This window comes from Pan troglodytes, chromosome 6 (assembly GCF_028858775.2).
Source record: "Pan troglodytes isolate AG18354 chromosome 6, NHGRI_mPanTro3-v2.0_pri, whole genome shotgun sequence".
Taxonomy (NCBI): domain Eukaryota; kingdom Metazoa; phylum Chordata; class Mammalia; order Primates; family Hominidae; genus Pan; species Pan troglodytes.
In genome coordinates this window covers 156,409,293-156,427,985 of record NC_072404.2, presented here as the reverse complement: position 1 = coordinate 156,427,985, position 18,693 = coordinate 156,409,293, and the positions used below count along the sequence as shown (strand labels likewise).

The following is an 18,693-nucleotide window of genomic DNA, read 5'->3' as shown; positions in this document are numbered from 1 at the left end:
CCTCGTAATCCGCCCTCCTCAGCCTCCCAAAATTCTGGGATTACAGGCGTGCGCCACCGTGCCCAGCTGTGAGTATTTATTTATTGTCTGTCTCTCCCCTCTGGAATGTAAGCTTCTCCATTTGGTCCAACACTGTACCTGATGCACAGCCCAAAGGCCCTCAATAAATACTTGTTGAATGAATGAATGTGTCCTTCATGTCTATAATTTCAGCATCTACCACAGCAAGCGAAGTAAATAAGCAAAAGTTATATGACAAAATGTGTATGCACTTTGGTCAGTGAGCTTCAAAACAGGGTGTGTGAGCCACTCTCATTACTTCAATTTAGAATTGAGATTCCAAGAGTAGTATTTCCTTTTTATTCTCAATTTGTGGAATCAATATCCCAGTTTCTTCTCCACCTCACTCCTGCCCCGATAGATTCTAAGATGATGGTAGAGTGTGGTGGGTGAGTTCCCACATCCGGAGCCAGAATTCAAATTCTGACACCTTTGTTTCCTAACTAACTGTGAGAATTCACAAGTTATCTGACCTTTCTGTGCCTCAGTTCCCTCAACTTTAGGATGAGAATTTAAAATAATACTTTTACTTCCTAGGGTTATTATGAACAATAAATTAGCTAATACATATAAAACTTTTAGGAAAGACCTGTCATCAAGATTGGCTATAATTATCATTAATCTCTTTCCCACCCCACCAACTTTGCAAGTGATGTTTAATGGAGATGGAGAGGGCAGGAGGGAAGAAGGGAGAAGCTTGTGAGAATTCTGTGAGTTGATGATAGAAAATTAAAATATAGATTTACCATAATTGACCATGAACTAAAGCCTTCTGCCCAATATATTCAAGTAGCAAAGTTTCTTAAAGTGTAGAATGATATACTTAAATTTAAACCCAAGTTATCATGGAATTATACTCATGTGAAACAAAGTTATGTGCTTGGTTCTTTTAGAGGCTATAGGCTCTGCGTGGCGCTGTCCAACAGAATTTTCTCCGATGGTGGGAATGTTCACTGTAATCTGCACTGTCCCATACAATAGCCAGTAGGCACATACGGCTACTGAACATTTGAAATGTGGCCAATATAACTAAGGAAATAATTTTTGTTTGTTTGTTTTTTGAGACAGAGTCTCGCTCTGTCACCCAGGCTGGAGTGCAATGGCATGATACCAGATCACTGCAACCTCTACCTCGTAGGTTCAAGCGATTCTCCTGCCTCAGCCTCCTGAGTAGCTGGCATTACAGACACACACCACCATGCCCAGCTAATTTTTGTATTTTTACTAGAGATGGGGTTTCACCATGTTGGCGAGGCTGGTCTCGAACTCCTGACCTCAAGTGATTCACCTGCCTCGGCCTCCCAAAGTGCTGGGATTACAGGCGTGAACCACTGTGCCCAGCCTATTTTATTTAACTTTGGTTATTGTTAACTTCAACAGCCACATGTGGGTTGTGGCTCCCCAACTGGGCAGCATAGCTGTAGGGGATTTGATATACGAGCTCCCTGACTTGGTCCATGGCTGCTCTCCAGCTCCTGGTCTGCTCCTTCTCCTTGCCCCAGAAATCAACACTCACAAGGCCAAACTGCTGTTCCACACCTCTATGGCTGTGCATATGCTGGCCCATTGCCTGAAATATCCTTCCTCCACATCCACCTCCAAACCTTATCAAACATCTTGTTCAGATTTCATTTCCTCAGGACAACTTTCCCTAACCTCCTCCTGCCTACCTCCCGCTACTGCCGACACAATCCACCATCACTTTCTCTGTGTTCCTCTGCATCTGTTTCTGTTGCTGCTCTCATCATCCTGTAGTTGTAACCTATTTTCTCTGACACTAACAGACTATGCAAATTCTGAGGACCAGATCTTATGCATTTCTTCATCCTAGCAATGTGTGCCCATAACACAATACATGTGTAGTAAATATTTGCTGATCCCATTATTAATTTTTAAATATGTGAATGTTTTCTTAAAATTACTTTTGGAGTATTGACAACCACTCTGTGATTATGGGAACTCTTTAAGTCAAAGTCTATTATAAGGCCAATTTTCAAATAATAAAAAGTTCTTAGAGTATCAGTTGAAGTTCTACTTATTTCAAACTATATCAATATAATATTTTAGTACAAACCAAATAATATAATTTTCCCCTTAGAGTTCCCTAGAACAAAATCCTACCTATAACTCCTCCTCCTAAGGGTCTGGAAGTCTCTTGGATTTCAGAAACTGATCTTGTCACTGATCTGTCCCCAGTGCCTGCAGTCACTTACTAGGGAGACATGGATGAGATTTAAAAGCAAGAAGACAAAAGGACCTGATTTAAGACTTGTCATGGATGCCAACAAATGGGAATTCAGGGTAATCTACCCTTGCTGTACCCTATATCCAATCTTACCCCCAAGAAGGAAATAATTAAAACCTTATCCATCATAAAAAATAATGTCCACAAGTGATATGTGTCTGCTTAGTGACATGTTATCCAAAACAGAATTGTCTGTTTTCCTTATTCTTTGGCAAAGCTCAAGAAATCGTCCCTTCATAGATTATGTAGCATTTGTTGCAATATCAACCGGGCCTGACAGCCACACTGTTTCATATTTTCCAATCACGATTTTCTAATTTTTTACTTAAATTCTCACACAAGTGTTTCTATAATTAGAATAAGCTCGGATGGATACATTTCTGTGAACCTAATTTGTATGAAATATTTCCCAAATACCAAGCATCTGGTGAATGTATTTAACAAATGATGGTCTTTCCTGACCTCTAGGAACTTACAGTTTAATAATGCAAACAAATGAATACACAGTGATGAGAAATGCATACGTGTGGGTACAGCATGACAGAAGGTCCTGGAGGGGAATGGATTTCAGAATGAATATGAATCCAGAGGACTTTACCTTCAAATCAGACATAGATTTGATGTTCGTTTTCTTATTAATTATGTGGTTTTATGTTGAAATGCACAAATAGCACTTTCTAATGTAATGAACATCGATTTAACAAATAACTAAGTTCTTTAGATCATTTAGATAAGTCTCTAATTTTCCTACATATTAACAGATTTTAAAGTCTTTTCTCTGGTTTTCTTTTTCCCTTGCCCATTACATATCTTCCAGAATTTTAATCAAAGTAGATATTTCAAAGAAGACAGAGGTCTGAGATCTCTTTTGCGGTTTCTAATGAATAATGTGAGATAAACATCTTTTTCTAAAATGTCTCATTTAAATATAGGGATATCAGTTTCTCTTTTTAACTTCCTTATAAAATCTGCCCATCTAAGAGGAACACTAAGTGTAAAAATTGTGTTCTATATGTTATTGGAATTGCTTGTGAATTCTACTAATATAACATGCACTTATTTCCAAAATGTGTCTATTGCTGCTCAGAAAAGGAAGATCTGGTTTTCAAAGAGTGTGTTTTGAGGTTAAAAATGAAGATAGTGACCTTAACTCTCTCAAGATTTGTAAGGTTGGCATGTCATCTATCTCAATAATACCTAACAAGAATGTCAAATGGACAGAAACAGCCATGGTAAGCGGGTGCTTGCCGCTGACAGTGATTGCTGTATTTTGGGCGATGGGGAACACCATTTCCATTAGTTCAAGTGAAATACAATGCCCTGCCAACTCTAGGTATCAGTGTATTCAATACCCCTGCTGTGCCATGTCCATTTTCTGTTGCTGCAATTAAAAATCAGTCGATACAAAATCAAAATGTTGTACATTCTTCCCCTATCCCTTTCCCTGTCTCTGTTTCCAGCTTCACCGGAAGAACATGTCACTATGGCAACCAACCCCTCCGGTGCACAGACCAAGTCAACCTTTCTAGTCAGACTGCCAAGCAGAGCAACAGGGAATCAAAGCTCTGAATGGAACCGCCAGAAACCATGAATTCCATCCCCCTTTCTCTAAGTGGGGTTAACCAACACAAGAAGGGATACCTCTCTTATTCTAGAAGGCACTCAAGGAAGGAAAAGTAAGAATATCCTTCAACAAATTCTCCCAGTGTTTGCTGTTCATTATTAACATGAATTCTCCCTCACATTTCAGCTAACTTCCTCTCATTTCAATTTTAAAGAAAGCAGAAAATCATGGATAAAATAACACTTTATAAATCTGAGAATCTCAACACTGTTATAAGGTCACTCATTGTCAAAAACTATTCTAGGCCCTCTTGTTTTCCTGCCTTGGCAGCCAAACCCAAGTTGGTCTCTTCTGGACTCCCCTAATATTCTGTACATCTTTACAAAGTGGTAGTGCTCCAAATGGGTCACCTGGTTCCAATAAGAACCCAATTGTGAAGCAAATGGGATATTGGTTGTATTAACACACCAATGACAAAATCAGCTAAAATCCCTAGTCATTCTAAAGAAGCTACAAAACAAACAGATAGATTCTGTCTCTGAAGCCACCTCACCTAAATCTGAGCTGGCCACCTAGACCAGACCCACTGCTTGTCATTCTTAAACACTTGACTTTTTTGCAAATTAACAATTTTTTCTGATCAATTGCACACTTGTATCCATCAAAGAACATCAGTTCTCATAAATATTATTTTAATACAGCAGCAAACCTCACAGCATTATAATGAGACACTAAGAACTGCTTTTATATCTTGGCCTTAAAAACTTTGCAAATAATAGTATCTTTGTCACCTTGACATCACCATTTAATAGTTAAAGAGAATGAAACACAAGGGGAAAAAAACCAGACTCATAAAATCTGCACATCTTCCTAGGATGTAGCTACCATAGAAGAGAACATATTCCTTTCTCCAGAGCAGTTTTAATACACATTCAAGCAATATTCCAGTGGGTTGACAACAGGATGGTTTCCAAAGTATAAATCACACAAGGTTTACAAATTCCATCAGATAAGCAGAATTTTTTAAGTAATGTGATCATATTAAAGTATCAAATAAATTTTTATCATTAGCAAATGCAGCTTGTTTTGTGTTTTGACGTACACTTTGGGAATTTTTATATACATTTTCTGAAAATCTTATTTTTTTTTCTCTGACATGCCCACTTTGATGTTACTGAAAGAACTATTTTTTTTTTTTTTTACTTATTAGACCTTGTTGATATTCGATGCACAGAAGTCACTACAGTCAACCACTGTTTCAGAAGGAGACATAAAGAATTGTGATATGATGCTGCTGGTCAGCTGGCTTGGAGCTGCTTACAGGACAGGGGCTGTGATTTATTGATGTTTATATGACCAGTGCCTACACCATATCTGGTATAGTATAGCGCTCAGCAAACGTTTCTGGTATGAATAAGGCCTTCTCTGTGAAATGTTTCCCCCAATTTTCCTTGATTAAATCAGTTCAACAAAAATTAGGGACCTGTCTACCCCTGACACATGACTCCTAAAGGGCTTCCTTTAAGACCACAAACAACGTTCCAGATTCCCTTCTTCTCAGAGGCTGATGAAGCATTATCCTGGATAAGAACCCTGGACCATGAGGTTCCACTCGAATCCCGACAGAGACGCGCGAAAGGAGAGGCAGGGGAGAGAGTTAAGCCTGTACCAAGCTTCATTAACAGCTATTGGGAGGCAAGTCCTGGCCCCGAGGCTCAGCCAGGCCTGGATAACCGGACCGCCTGGAACCCAGAGACCTGATAGCCTGTGGCCTGGGAAGGAGACGCGAGGGGCTGCGGGGCCTAAAGGCGCCGGGCTCTCCGCAGCGCCACGCCTTGCGCCCGGCGCTTACCTTTCCGAATGAGGGCGGCGATCTCGGGGTCGAAGCCCTGCCGGTGGCACTTCCTCCAGAGGCCCATGTTGGTGGAGTTGTACTGCCGGCTGCACTCGTCCGCGGGGCTCATGGCGAACAGCTGCCGGCGATTCCGGGCCCGGAGGAGTTTGCCCTCCCAGCGGTCCAGGCGCGAGCGGCTCGCCCGGAGCGGCAAGTTGTTGTTATTGTTGTAAATGAAGCCGGGGTCGACCCGGCGGGTGTTGAAGGCCTTGCACCTGTCCCTGTGCTTCCTGGCGTCCGTCTCGTACCAGTGGTCCGAGCAGATGGCCACGGCCAGCATGCCGAGGGCGCAGAGCGCTAGCGAGAGGCCAGTGTAGAGCAGTAACCTTCCGGCAGCCATGCCTCCGCTTGGCGGCTACACCATGGGCATGATCCGCCGCAGCCTCGCCTTCCCTCGCCGCACCCGGAACAAAGCGGCGGGCGGCCGAGCTGGGGGAGGGGGCAGGAAAGGGACTCGCGCCGCGGCGCCCTCTCGGCCCCCGCCTACCGGAGCACAGCCCGGGGACTGCGGGGATGGGGGCGGGCGGCCTAAAAAGTTCTGATCCGGAGAGGCTCCCGCGGGTTCCTGGGCATCCTCTGAGGCAGGTGCAGCCTCCGGCGGCGGCGAACCCAGCGCGGCCGCCTCCCGCCCCCTCCCCGCCCCGCAGGAAGCGACTGCCCCGAAGCAGCCGCCTCGGCTCCCAGCCCGGCTTCGGGCGCCGCTGCCCTCGGGCCGGAAACTAAATGCCAAGTGTCCTCGGCTGCGGTGGGGCTTCTTTGTGCAGGATGGTGACGGGACAGAACTCGCCTGTCTCTCTGAGGGGGACGGGGGGTGCTGTCAGGAGGCGCCACTGGACCACCGGGTGAAGTAGAACGCCCCGGATGCGGCCGGCGGGCGAAAGAAACCTCCAGGTGCTGGGGCCGGCTTCTCGGAGTCCCTCCTAGGTCTCTGGCTCAGAGCCTCTCCCCCTGCCCGTCTGCAAGCAAAGACCTGGGGCGCGCACCCAGAAATGTTCTTCCTCTTTGGGTAGGGTCCTCTTAAAATCTCCGTTCTCTGGTCACCAGCAGGTCGGTTGCTCCTTCTGACCCGCGTGCTGCGCTCAGAGGCGCACTCCCCGCGGACGCACGCTCTCGGCCGACCTTTCCCCGCGAGCTCCCCGGTGCCCTGCCTCTGGCATCGCCATTCAGACGGCCCCTCGGGCCGACAGCGTGTTCACCCGGGCGGCGTTACCGGACGAGACCCGGCCTGGGGTCTGCGGAGACTGGGCGGCTGCTGGCGGACGCGAGGGGCGGGCTGCGCGGCGGAGGGCGCACCAGGCAGCGCTCACTGCGCGCGGCGCTAGGGGCTCGGCCCACCGCGCCTTCAACACCATGGACAGGTCACGCCGCCACGGCGCGCTGCCGGCCCAGCCGCCAGCCCCCGAGCGTCACGCAGCTCTTCCCAGCGCCGTCTTCTGCCTGGAGTGTCCACCCGGCCGCCTCCGGACCCGGCTCTCCCGCGACGCCTCCGGCTCTCCCGCGACGCCTCCGGCTCTCCCGCGACGCCTCCGCCTCACTTCATCTGGCACCCGGGAGCCCCGGGAGCCTGCCGCCCAGGTGCAAAGAAAATGCCGCAGGCACCGAAGAAAACCCCGGTCCCGGCCCCTCCAAACAATCCGCCCCTTTCTCCAGCCACCTGAGCCCTTGGCACTCTGGCACCCCGTCTGCTCTGCCCAGCTGGGCTCAGTCGCTCTCAGATTGCACCATTTTCTTCGCAGCCCACCCGGGCGCCGAGATGCCGGCTCACTCGACAGCGTGCAGAGAATCCCGTCCTGGCCTCGGCGTCCCACGATCCGGCTCCCGGCGCGCGGTGGTCGCCGAGATGAATGGGGAGAGGATGGGGGAGGGAGGCTGGGTCACTCGGCTTCCCCTCGTCGCCTCCTCCTCTAGCCGCGGCGGCTCCGAGGCCTCGCAGGCTCGGCTGGTGCCCGGGAGGCGCGAGAGCCCAGGCTGCGCCCAGGGGACTGGGGAAATCGCATTGCCCGGGTGCGGGCGCCGGAGGAAGCCGCTGCCGCGCTCTCTCGTCGGGCGCGGGTAGCTGCAGCCTTGGCTAAAACCCACAGACGAGAACACCGAGCGCGCAGCCAAAAGCTAGTGATGTCATCCGTGCAACGTGAGCCTCATCTCTTATTTTTCTAGTCTCCTTAAAGATAAACTGCACCATTTCCCAGGCACGAAATGTCTAAGTCTTATTCTTTGACCAGGCAAGTCAATGGTGTCTAGATAGGTATGTGCCCAACCACATCCATATTTATGCACATATACATATATGTGGTATGTAGCATGTTTACATGCATTATTATAAATTTAGGGATGTTGCCTACAGCTCCTGTTTCTCTTTTCAGCCATGGAAAATTCTCTCAAATCCACTACAGTTATTTAAAGGAAAAACTGCTTATTGCGGAGTCGGCCTTCAAAGGGGCCAAGCGAGCTCCCTGCATCCCCGGTTTGGGTCGCTGGTGTCTTGGGAGGCATTTGATCTTTTTTTCCCCAGAAAGCCACAGGCGCTACCTTGCAAGCTACAGGCGTTTCCACCCAGGACTGAGCTGAGAGCGGCTGCGGAGTTATCCGGCCAGCCCCAGTCCAGTCCCAAGCCAGAGCCAGGCACCCCGACACACACCCACCTCCACCTGCCCTCCCTCCTCGGCAGGAACAGAAAGAAGAAATTTGGCTGATCGACTCAAGACAAGGAGAGAAATTTAATGGTGGATGGGGGATGGTCGGTTAGTAGATATTTTGAAAACGCTGGAGAGCTCGAGCGTTGAGGGAAGGTGGGGTTAAAAGAAACCTCGATGCAGGGTTTGTCATTTTGTAAGGGTGGCCGCTGGATTTAGGCTCTGCAGGGGCTCTGGCAGGTAGCGCCGGACCCCAGACCTTGAGCGGGTGGGCCCCAGGCAAGCCCCGCTTCATCCCAACTTCAGCCCCCCTGCTCTGCTCACGTGAGACGGCGCCGCAAAGGCTGGGACCCTCCCTCCCGGCATCAAACGCTGGGTTTTTCACTCTAACGCTCACCCCTCGTTTTCACCCTCACCCCAAAGTCGAGGTACGGCATTGCCGGGTAAAGAGTTGCCCTGGGGAAAAAGAGAGTGTCTGATACCCTGCTTTGCACAACGGGGCTTGTGAGCCAAAATGAGCGCACCTCCACCATATTCTTTTTGTCTTTTTTTTTTTTCCCTCTCTCTCTCTCTCTCTCCCCCGCCCTTCCTGCATTTTGAAAAGCGCGAACGAGGCGTTTCAGTGCCATCTAGTGGGGGAGGGGCGTGCCTCGCTTTCGCTTTTCACCCCTGGATTCTGCAATGGGATTTGCCCAAGGGACAGCAGAGCCTGAGGAGGCCCGCTGGATTCTCTGGTGCCCGGCTGGTCGAGGGACTGCAGGCATGCGCCCTTGGCCAGATCTCTGCCCTCTGGCTGCCCTAGGATGTCGAGATGGAGTCAAGTGACTTTGGCCCCAGTGTCTTCTAATCTTCCTTTCTACCCACCCCCCTTAACCAGTGCACCCTCCCCCAACCTTGAAAATAGAGAAACAAATAAGCGCAAACACTTTGCACTCATGCAGACAACATCTTAAATTTCTAAAGTTATCTTCTTCACTAAAGTCGAGAGCACTTTTAGGCTAACAAGCTGCCTGCATTTGATAACAGGGAGGTAGAAAAGGGGTGAAATGACATCTACAAGGTCACTCGCGAAATCAGGGCACAGGGGGCCTTCAAGCCCCAGTCTCCTGGTTTCCAGCTTTCCTCTCTTCTTAAACCCGGCTGAAGGGGGTGCCCCTGAGACCACTGGCAGTCCAGGCAGTTGTTCATTCCTAGTAAATGTACCTGTTTATTTTGTCCTTATCTTTCCTTCCTCTTCCATTGTGCCACCCATCTAGTTTCTCCTGGCCTGTACCTGAGGCCTGCTTCCAAGGATGTGCCTGGCCCACTCCCCAAGGTCCTCAGCAGTCCTGTATTTCGGGCCCTGCTTGCAGTGGCAACCCAAATGGTACACTATCCTCCTCTTTACTGAACATCATTAAAATTCTATTTTGAAATGTTTGTCCTTGATGAAATCCCAAAAATCCTATAAAGTTATTGATTCATGGCCTCCTTTGAAGTGCAATTACCTTGGGCAGCCCTATATTATTACGGGATGATCCTGGTCCTCGGGGCTAAGACGGTTGCATGACTATCTTTTCTTAATTGGGTGATCTAAGTTTCTTCCTACTGCCTGCTTCCGATTCCTTCCACTCTGCTAGCTATAGCATCACCATCTTTGTGTTTCCAACCTATTTCTTCCCATTTGCACCAACACCATCCCAGATCATAGGATCTCAAAATCAGAAGAGTCTTTAGAGTCAAACACACATGTAATAATGCATGAATCTCTTTTACAACATTTTCCAAAGAGTGAATGACCAGCTTCTGCTTGCACACTTGAAGTGATGGGGGAATCACTTTGTCTGCAAGCAGCCCACTCCACTTCAGACAGTGAAAGTAGCTACACAGTTCTTCCCTATACTGAGCTTTCTCCTAAGTCTGTATAATTATACTCATTGGCTTTTGTTTTTGCTTTCTAGAAGCCCACAGATGAGGCCTGATTTGTCTTCCATTTAGTGGTCCTTCTTGCCCTTGACATCAGTCATCATGTTCTTCCTACACCTTCTTTCCTCCAGACTAAATACCCCTTGTTCATTCTTGTGATTGCTCTTCTCTGGTTTCTGATACTTTCTGGTTGTTAGTGTTCCTTTTAGCTAATACCTCCTTCATCTAGAAGTCATGTAAACCTATGAAGAAAATTTGGTAAGTCTGTCATGTTCTTATATGACCTTTGTGGAGTTCTAATGATCCTCACTTCCTCTTCTGGGAGCCCATAAGTCATCCCCTTCTTAAGCCATTCCTAGAATCTTGCTCCAAAATGGCATTAAGGTCATTGATCTGTGATTTGTGAAATCTGCATTTTTCAAATTTGGCGTTTCATTTGTTCACACCCACCCACTCCCTTTTTTAAAGCAACATTAACATTCTGCAAGCTCTCTCTAAAGTCACCGACAAAGGTTGAGACATCATTCAAAGTTCTCTCCATTTCCTGGAACACAGTTCACCTGGAGCAGACAGATGTTTTCCTCCAATTTCTTCACCCCTTCTGAACTGCCTTCAGTTACCATATTGTTCTACACTATACCACACCTTCGGCCTGAAAATCTCTCTTTGACATTGTCAATTGAAAGCAAAATAAGTTGATGAGATGTTCTTTCTCTCTGCCACATATCAATATTAATATTACACAATTTGGCCAGGTGCAGTGGCTCACACCTCTAATCACAGCACTTTGGGAGACCAAAGTGGGAGGATTGCTTGAGCCCAGGAGTTTGGACAAGCCTGGGCAACATAGTGGGATCCTATGTCTACAAAGCTGGGTGTGGCGGCATGCACCTGTGGTCCCAGCTACTCAGGAGGCTGAGGTAGGAGGATCACTTGAGCCTGGGAGGTCGTAGCTGTGGTGAGCCATGATGGCACCACTGTACTGCAGCCTGGAAAACAGAGTGAGAGACCCTGCCTCAAAAAAAAAAAAAATACATCATTTGTCTAGAGCAAAGTTTCCCTACATATTCTTATTTCTTTTTTCATAATTAACTTTGCACAATTTGGACATTATTTGTAACCCAAAAGTTATTTTGAGCTCTAGCCCTCCTGACACAGTTCCCAGGTCAATGACATGCTAGTATTTATGGGCGAACAGGTATCTTTCTTTTCTCATGCAGATCTTCTTTCTAAATCTCAGTTTTAAGACTGGGCAGGGTGGCTCATGGCTGTAATCCCAGCACTTTGGGAGGCCGAGGCAGGGTATCACTTGAGGTCAGGAGTTTGAAACCAGCCTGGCCAACATGGTGAAACCCCATCTCTACTAAAAATACAAAAATTAGCCAGGCATGGTGGCAGGTGCCTGTTATCCCAGCTACTTGGGAGGCTGAGGCAGGAGAATCACTTGAACCCAGGAGGTAGAGGTTGCAGTGAGCCAAGATCACACCACTGCACTCCAGCTTGGGTGACAGAGTGAGACTCAGTATCAAAAAAAAAAAAAAAAAAAGTCAGCTTTAGAGAGTCATATTAGTTTAACTACCTTCCTTCTCTTCTTCCTCATCTTCCTCCACCCCACCACCATATTAATCTTCTTAAATTCCACAGTTATCCTTTAAAATCCTGTAGTAGGGTTGGGCACAGTGGCTCACACCTGGAATCCCAGCTTTGGGAGGCCAAGGAGGGCAGATCACTTGAGTCCGGGAGTTCGAGACCAGCCTGGCCAACATGGCAAAACCCCGTCTCTGCTAAAAATACAAAAATAAGCCAGGCATGGTGGTGCAGGCCTGCAATCCCAGCTATTCGGGAGGCTGAGGCACGCGAATCACTTGAATCCAGGAGGTAGAGACTGCAGTGAGCGGAGATCATGCTGCTGTACTCCAGCCTGGGTGACAGAATGAGAGTCTGTCTTAAAAATAAAATAAAATAAAATTCTGCAGTAGTTTCACCTTGTCTGTACTGTAAAGTTCAGACCTTTTACATCTCTATAAGACTCTGCCCAGGGCTTCAGCCTAGCCTCTAACGATGACTTCCTCACTCTCAAAGAAACACCCTCTAAACATGTTTTGAAAGCTCCACATTGGTATCATTCCTCTTGCCCACATAATATCTCACTGCTCTGGTTTTTAAGAGCCTTACAATTACAGGTGCCTCATATCAACAGGTCAAATAAACATCATTTGATCATCTCACTAGAAGCTAAAAAGACCACCAATTAAACCCAACAAACATTCTTGATATGTAAAAGGTGTTCCTAAACTAGAGATAATTTTAAATGAATAAGATCATCTCCTACATAAAGAAATATTTCAAACTAGTAGGAATAAAACAACACAAGAGAAAAAAATGTGCAAAGTTTATAAAAAGACAATTTACAGAAGAAGAAATTGAGATGGAAAATTAACATGCGAAAAAAACCTCACTAGTAATCTACAGAATGCAAATGTTTTTAAAATACTGTTGTTTACCCACCAGTTGGGGAAAAAAATGTACATGTCTGTTAATATCAAGTGTTGGCTGGGGCATAGAGAAACATGCTCTCATGCACTTCTGGTAGGAGCATGAACTGATAGAGCCACTCTAGAGGGCAATTTGGAGTCACTGTTAAGATGAAAAAGACATGTCTCTATGACCCAGCAGATATCCTTCTGTACTTGTCTGCCCATGTCATCACATAACTATCTCCTCTTGTGTATCTTCACATCACTCCTCTGTGCATCTCCATCTCCAAATTTCCCTCTTCTTATGGGGACAACAGTCATATTGCTATAGAGACCTACCCTACTCCAGTTTGACCTATCTTAATTATCTTAATTAATTACATCTACGATTATGCGATTTTTTTTTTTTTTTGAGACAGAGTCTTGCTCTGCCGCCAGGCTGGAGTGCTATGGCTCAATCTCAGCTCACTGCAAGCTCTACCTCCCAGGTTCAAGTGATTCTCCTGCCTCAGCCTCCCGAGTAGCTGGGACTACAGGCACACACCACCACGCCCAGCTAATTTTTGTATTTTTAGCACAGACGGGGTTTTACCATGTTGGCCAGGATGATCTTGATCTCTTCACCTCGTGATCCACCCGCCTCGGCCTCCCAAAGTGCTGGGATTATAAGCGTGAGCCACTGCACCCTGCCATGATGACACTATTTCTAAAGAAGATCACATTCTGAGGAACTGGGGGTTAGGACTTCAACCCATAACTCTACTTTTCATACAGAAAAAAAAGGGAGCGTAAGAAAATATACATGTATCTACTTATTTGTGCAAAATCAAAGGGTAAAAAGCCAAGTAGGCAACAGTAAGTTGACAGCAGGAAGCCACTAGCACCCTGGGTTAAAAGCAACATTGAGAGACCCCAGGGCAAGCATACAAATGAAGGTCCACATACCATAAGTCTCAATGTTTAAAATAAGTCAAATGACAAATTGTTAAATCAAAGTGTGTTCTATCCTTCTATATTACAAATACCTTTATGATGACAAAATTTTGAAATAAATACATGTAAAGTTATTTTAGTTTTTTTTTTTTTTTTTTTTTAATAGAGACAGGGTCTCATTCTGTTACCCAGACTGGAGTGCAGCAGTGTACTCCACTGCAACCTCAAACTCCTGGATTCAATTGATCCTCCCATCTCAGCCTCCTGAGTAGATGGGACTACAGACGTGTGTCACCACACCTGGTTAATTTTCATATTTTTGGTAAAGATGAGGTTTCACCATGTTACCCAGGCTGGTCTCAAGCTCCTGGGCTCAAGTAATCCTCCTGCCTTGGCCTCACAATGTACTGGGATTACAAGCATGAGCCACCATGCCCAGCAAGTTATGTTTCTTGCATAAATAAAAGTTGGCAAAATAGCATGTGCTGGTGAACCAGCAATGTTCAAATACATAGTAAAATAAAAGCATTTCATAATTCATAACTAATTATACATATTTTTTCTTATTTTTCTTGATGTTTACTCCAGAAAAATCATTAATCCTATTGCTATAATCAAGATTTTCACATTACTTCTATTGATGGTAATGCCAAATGTTTTAACAACTTTTTGATTCATTGTAATTTTTAGATCGTTTTTTGTTTTGTTTCAAGACAGGGTCTCTCTCTGTAGCAGAGGCTGGATTGCAGTGGTGCCATCACAACTCACTGCAGCCTCGACCTCCCAGGCTTAAGAGATCCTCCCACCTCTGCCTCCTGAGAAGCTGAGACTACAGGTGCATGCCACCGCATTTGGCTAATTTTTATATTTTTAGTAGAGATGGGGTTTCACCATGGCTCCCAGGCTGGTCTCAAACTCCTGGGCTTAAGCAATCTGTTCACCTTGGCCTCCCAAAGTGCTGGGATTGCAGGCATGAGCTACCATGCCCAGCCAGATAGGTTTTTTTAGCATTATTAATTTCAACTTGGACAAATTTCACTCTACTGAGGCAGTAACACTTTTATTGGAAGTATTGGTAAAATGTTTAAAGCATACTTATTTTGAAATTTTATGTTATTTTCAAGCACTGTAACAATCATCTATGAAAAGCTCATAGTGCAGAACAATATTATATTTTACTTTTATCATATAAATCATGATCGATCATATATACCTTTTTGTTTTACCATCTCTTAAAGTAATATCTAGATCCATATAACATTTCTTAAGTTCATCTTTCAAATATTCCAATGCTAGGATAAAGGAGACCAAAAATCAAAACATACTGCTTAATTTATTAAAATCAGTCTTTAATCAAGACCATATCTTGATCTATAATGATTGGAAAATAGTTTTTATAGACATTACTTTGGGATAATTAATCTTCTCCTTTAAAGTCTTTCTTTTTTTTTTTTTTTTTTAGATTTGCCTAATCTGGATATTTCTTTTTTTTTATTTTATTATTATTATACTTTAAGTTTTAGGGTACATGTGCCTTGTTCAAGCCATTCTCATGCCTCAGCCTCCCAAGTAGCTGAGACAAAGGCATGCACCACCACACCTGACTAATTTAAAGTCATAAAAACATTTTCATTTTCTTGTTCTAATGTCCTAATATTTTATTAGAATATCATTTTGATTTCACATGCAGTTCATTTCTATTTGGAGAAAAACATTTTCTTTAAAATTTAAAAATATATTTTAAAAATTAAGTGAGAAATTGCCAAACTTAGATCTGAATTTTTACAGATCTAAGATTTTACAGATCTAATTTTTACAGATTTTTGTTTCTGTACATTTTTTTTTTTTTACTTTTTTTTTCAGTTTAATCCTTGGATTTCGTTTGGCTTATATGTTAAAAATCCTCAAAAGAAAGGAAACTAAGCCAGAAACCTTTTAAGGAGGACTCCCTTTCAGGACCTCCTACCTATTTTGTTTACATTATTAATAACAAGCAATAGTTCACATCAAAGAATTGTGGATAGCACAAATCCAAAACTGATTTCCTTTTCCACCAAAGACCACATTTTGCTCTATATGTGAGCATCATCTGTTGTTTCAGGTAGCTGGTACATCTTATATCTAGTATACCTTATGTATTTTCTAAATAAAATTTAATGACTTTGGCAGCATTTTTTAGTCAGAATTTCCATCATATGTCTTCAAGTGGCTATAAGATCACATTTAAATATGCTTTGTCTGTGGATAGATTCAAGATATAGCATAAATACCTATAATCTTTTAATTTCTCCAAAGAATTTTACGACTATTGGCTCAAGCTGAGGCCACATCTCTTAGTAACACATTAAACTATGAACGATATGTGACATTAGCATGTTTCTGTATTTTAGGCCAAAATTCAGAATGGGTCAAGAAATATAGTTAAGAGCAACATGAATTGCTTAATATCGCAAAACAGTCCTCAGGTACCGTGTACAACTGTTGCAAAATATCATCCTAATTCCCGTGTAACTCCAGAACCATGAACTGGAACACCAAAGGAAGACAGAAAATGGATACTTATGCCTTCTGGGAAATTATACTTCCTTATTCAAAAATCTACTGAACACATGCTGTCTGGGAGAAAAGATTGACAAGTTAATCATTTTGTCCTCTTTTGTGTCTAAGTGCTTCTACCTTCAGATCCTCTCAGCACGTCAAAGCAGAATCCACCCCCAACATCAGCAGCAACACAACCCAAAACACTTAATGGCACTCAGATGCAGTTGTCTTTTGTTTTGAGGATACAGGCCAAGAGGTATCTCAGAGCACTTTCCTGGGGCCCATTCTGTGTTAACCAGAAGAGCAGAAGTTTAGGGTCACAGTCCATGCCGTGCAGACCTGATGCAGGAACTCAAGACATAGAGGCAACCATGAATTCTTCAGTTCAGTTATTTGTGTGTGTTTGGAATATGCAGAGCCCTCTAAGGTGGGGTTGGGAAGGGACCCTCTTGGTGGGGACTAAGGGCAGCCTAGCTGAAGAAACAAAAAAGGAAGAAGTATTTCCTGAAACCTGGAACCAGCTTTGCCCAACAGAAGCTGGACCCATGGAGACACCTGTCTGGCCAGAGCTGGAGCCACGAAACAGATGCAGCTGTTGCTAGAGTTGCTACTTGTGGCAGAGAACAAGGGAGGAATACCTGGGCTTCTCCCTTTCTTCTACTCACCAATCTCTTGCCAGAACCTCCCAGGGCCTGCACTCAGCAGGAAGCCAGCTGACATGGGAACCTTGGGACACGCCGATTTCAGTCCACTGCAGTACAACAGAGCAGGGAAGGGCAAGGAACAGATGTTAAGGCAAACAGGACACGGTGAACTGGCACACAGTGAAACTTCAGAGACATTCCAATAAAATCAGGACCAAGATAAATATGCTGTCTCACATATGTATATATATGATGGTTTTTCAGATAGGGTCTCCCTCTGTCAGCCAGGCAGGAGTGCAGTGGCACACTTAACAGCTCACTGCAGCCTCCACCTCCTGGGTTCAAGCAAGGAGCCCAGAGCGATCCTCCCACCTCAGCCTCCCTAGTACCTGGGACTACAGGCATGCACCACCATGTCCAGCTAATTTTTTTGTAGAGATGGGGTTTTGCCATGTTTCCCAGGCTGATCTCAAATTCCTCACCTCAAGCGATCTGTCCGCCTCAGCCTCCCAAAGTGCTGGGATTACAGGAGTGAGCCACTGCATCAGACTACTATTTAATATATTAGAGGTCAAGAAAAGGGCAGGAAACAAAAATAAGTGTTATAACCATTGGAAAGGAGGATGCAAAACTATCACTATATACAGAAAATGACTGAAAATTCAAAAGAATAAACTAACAAGCTAGTAGCACTAATAAGAGAGTTGGATAAGATGGCTGAATATAAGAAAAATAAACAGATATCAATACTTTCAAACATAATAGCAATTAATTATCAGAAAATATATTGGAAAACTCTTCCATTCAAGATAACAAAAACTATAACACACTTATGAATAACAGTTACAAAGAAAGGAGAGGATATGAAGAAAACTACAAAACTTCATTGAGAGACACAAATGATATAAACAAAATGTAAAAACCTATCATGTTCTGGCCAGGCGCGGTGGCTCACACCTGTAATCCCAGCACTTTGGGAGGCCGAGGCAGGCAGATCACCTGAGGTCAGGAGTTCAACATCAGCCTGACCAACATAGTGAAACCACATCTCTACTAAAAATACAAAAAAAATCAGCTGGGCGTGGTGGCACCCGCCTGTAACCCCAGCTACTCGGGAGCTGAGGCAAGAGAATCGCTTGAGTCCAGGAGGCAGAGGCTGCAGCGAGCCGAGCTCACACCACTGCACTCCAGCCTGGGCGACAGAGCAAGACTTTGTCTCAAAACAAAACAAAACAAAAGAAAACCTACCATGTTCCTAAATGAAACAACTCAATACTATAAAAGTGCCGATGCTTTTCAAAGTCATTTATAGATTTAATATGGTGCCAATTGAAATCTCCATTTGTTTGATTTGGAACTTGAAAAAATAATTTTCAAGGTAATCTGAAAAAATATTCATGACAACAGCGAAAATATTATTAAGGGATAATCTTTCATAAATATTAAAATATTTTTAATCACAGTATTTTAAATAGTGTGATACCCACTTCTTAGACTCTGCATTCCCCATCCCAGAAGCCTCAGTATTTTTTTATAAATAAAAAGAACAAGACATGATTCATTAAAAATCATGAAAAACATGATTTGTAAGAAATTAGATCTGTAAGTGACTACAATTCCTCAAGATCTGGAAAAGTGACAAGGAAATGGTAGCTGCCCAGCCAGGTTTTGACCTGAATGAGTGCACAGCGATGCCCCTCGGCCTATGCAATGCCTCAATGTTTTCCAATCATTGAATTCTGGGCTGAGGAGGCATAGGTTATGTGGACAGCATCCCATTCTACTTCTAACCTGACT

General features: G+C 44.5%; 1 protein-coding gene across 1 annotated transcript in view; it reads right to left on the bottom strand.

Annotated features, from left to right (window-relative positions):
• TMEM178B (transmembrane protein 178B) overlaps window positions 1-6,350 on the bottom strand; it is a 407,211-nt gene extending 400,861 nt beyond the window's left edge. The window contains exon 1 of the mRNA XM_527984.9: window positions 5,722-6,350. Coding sequence (XP_527984.2) covers window positions 5,722-6,103 — 382 coding nt within the window. The 5' untranslated portion in view covers window positions 6,104-6,350. The remainder of the gene's footprint in view (window positions 1-5,721) is intronic.
• Between the last annotated feature and the right edge of the window lie 12,343 nt (window positions 6,351-18,693).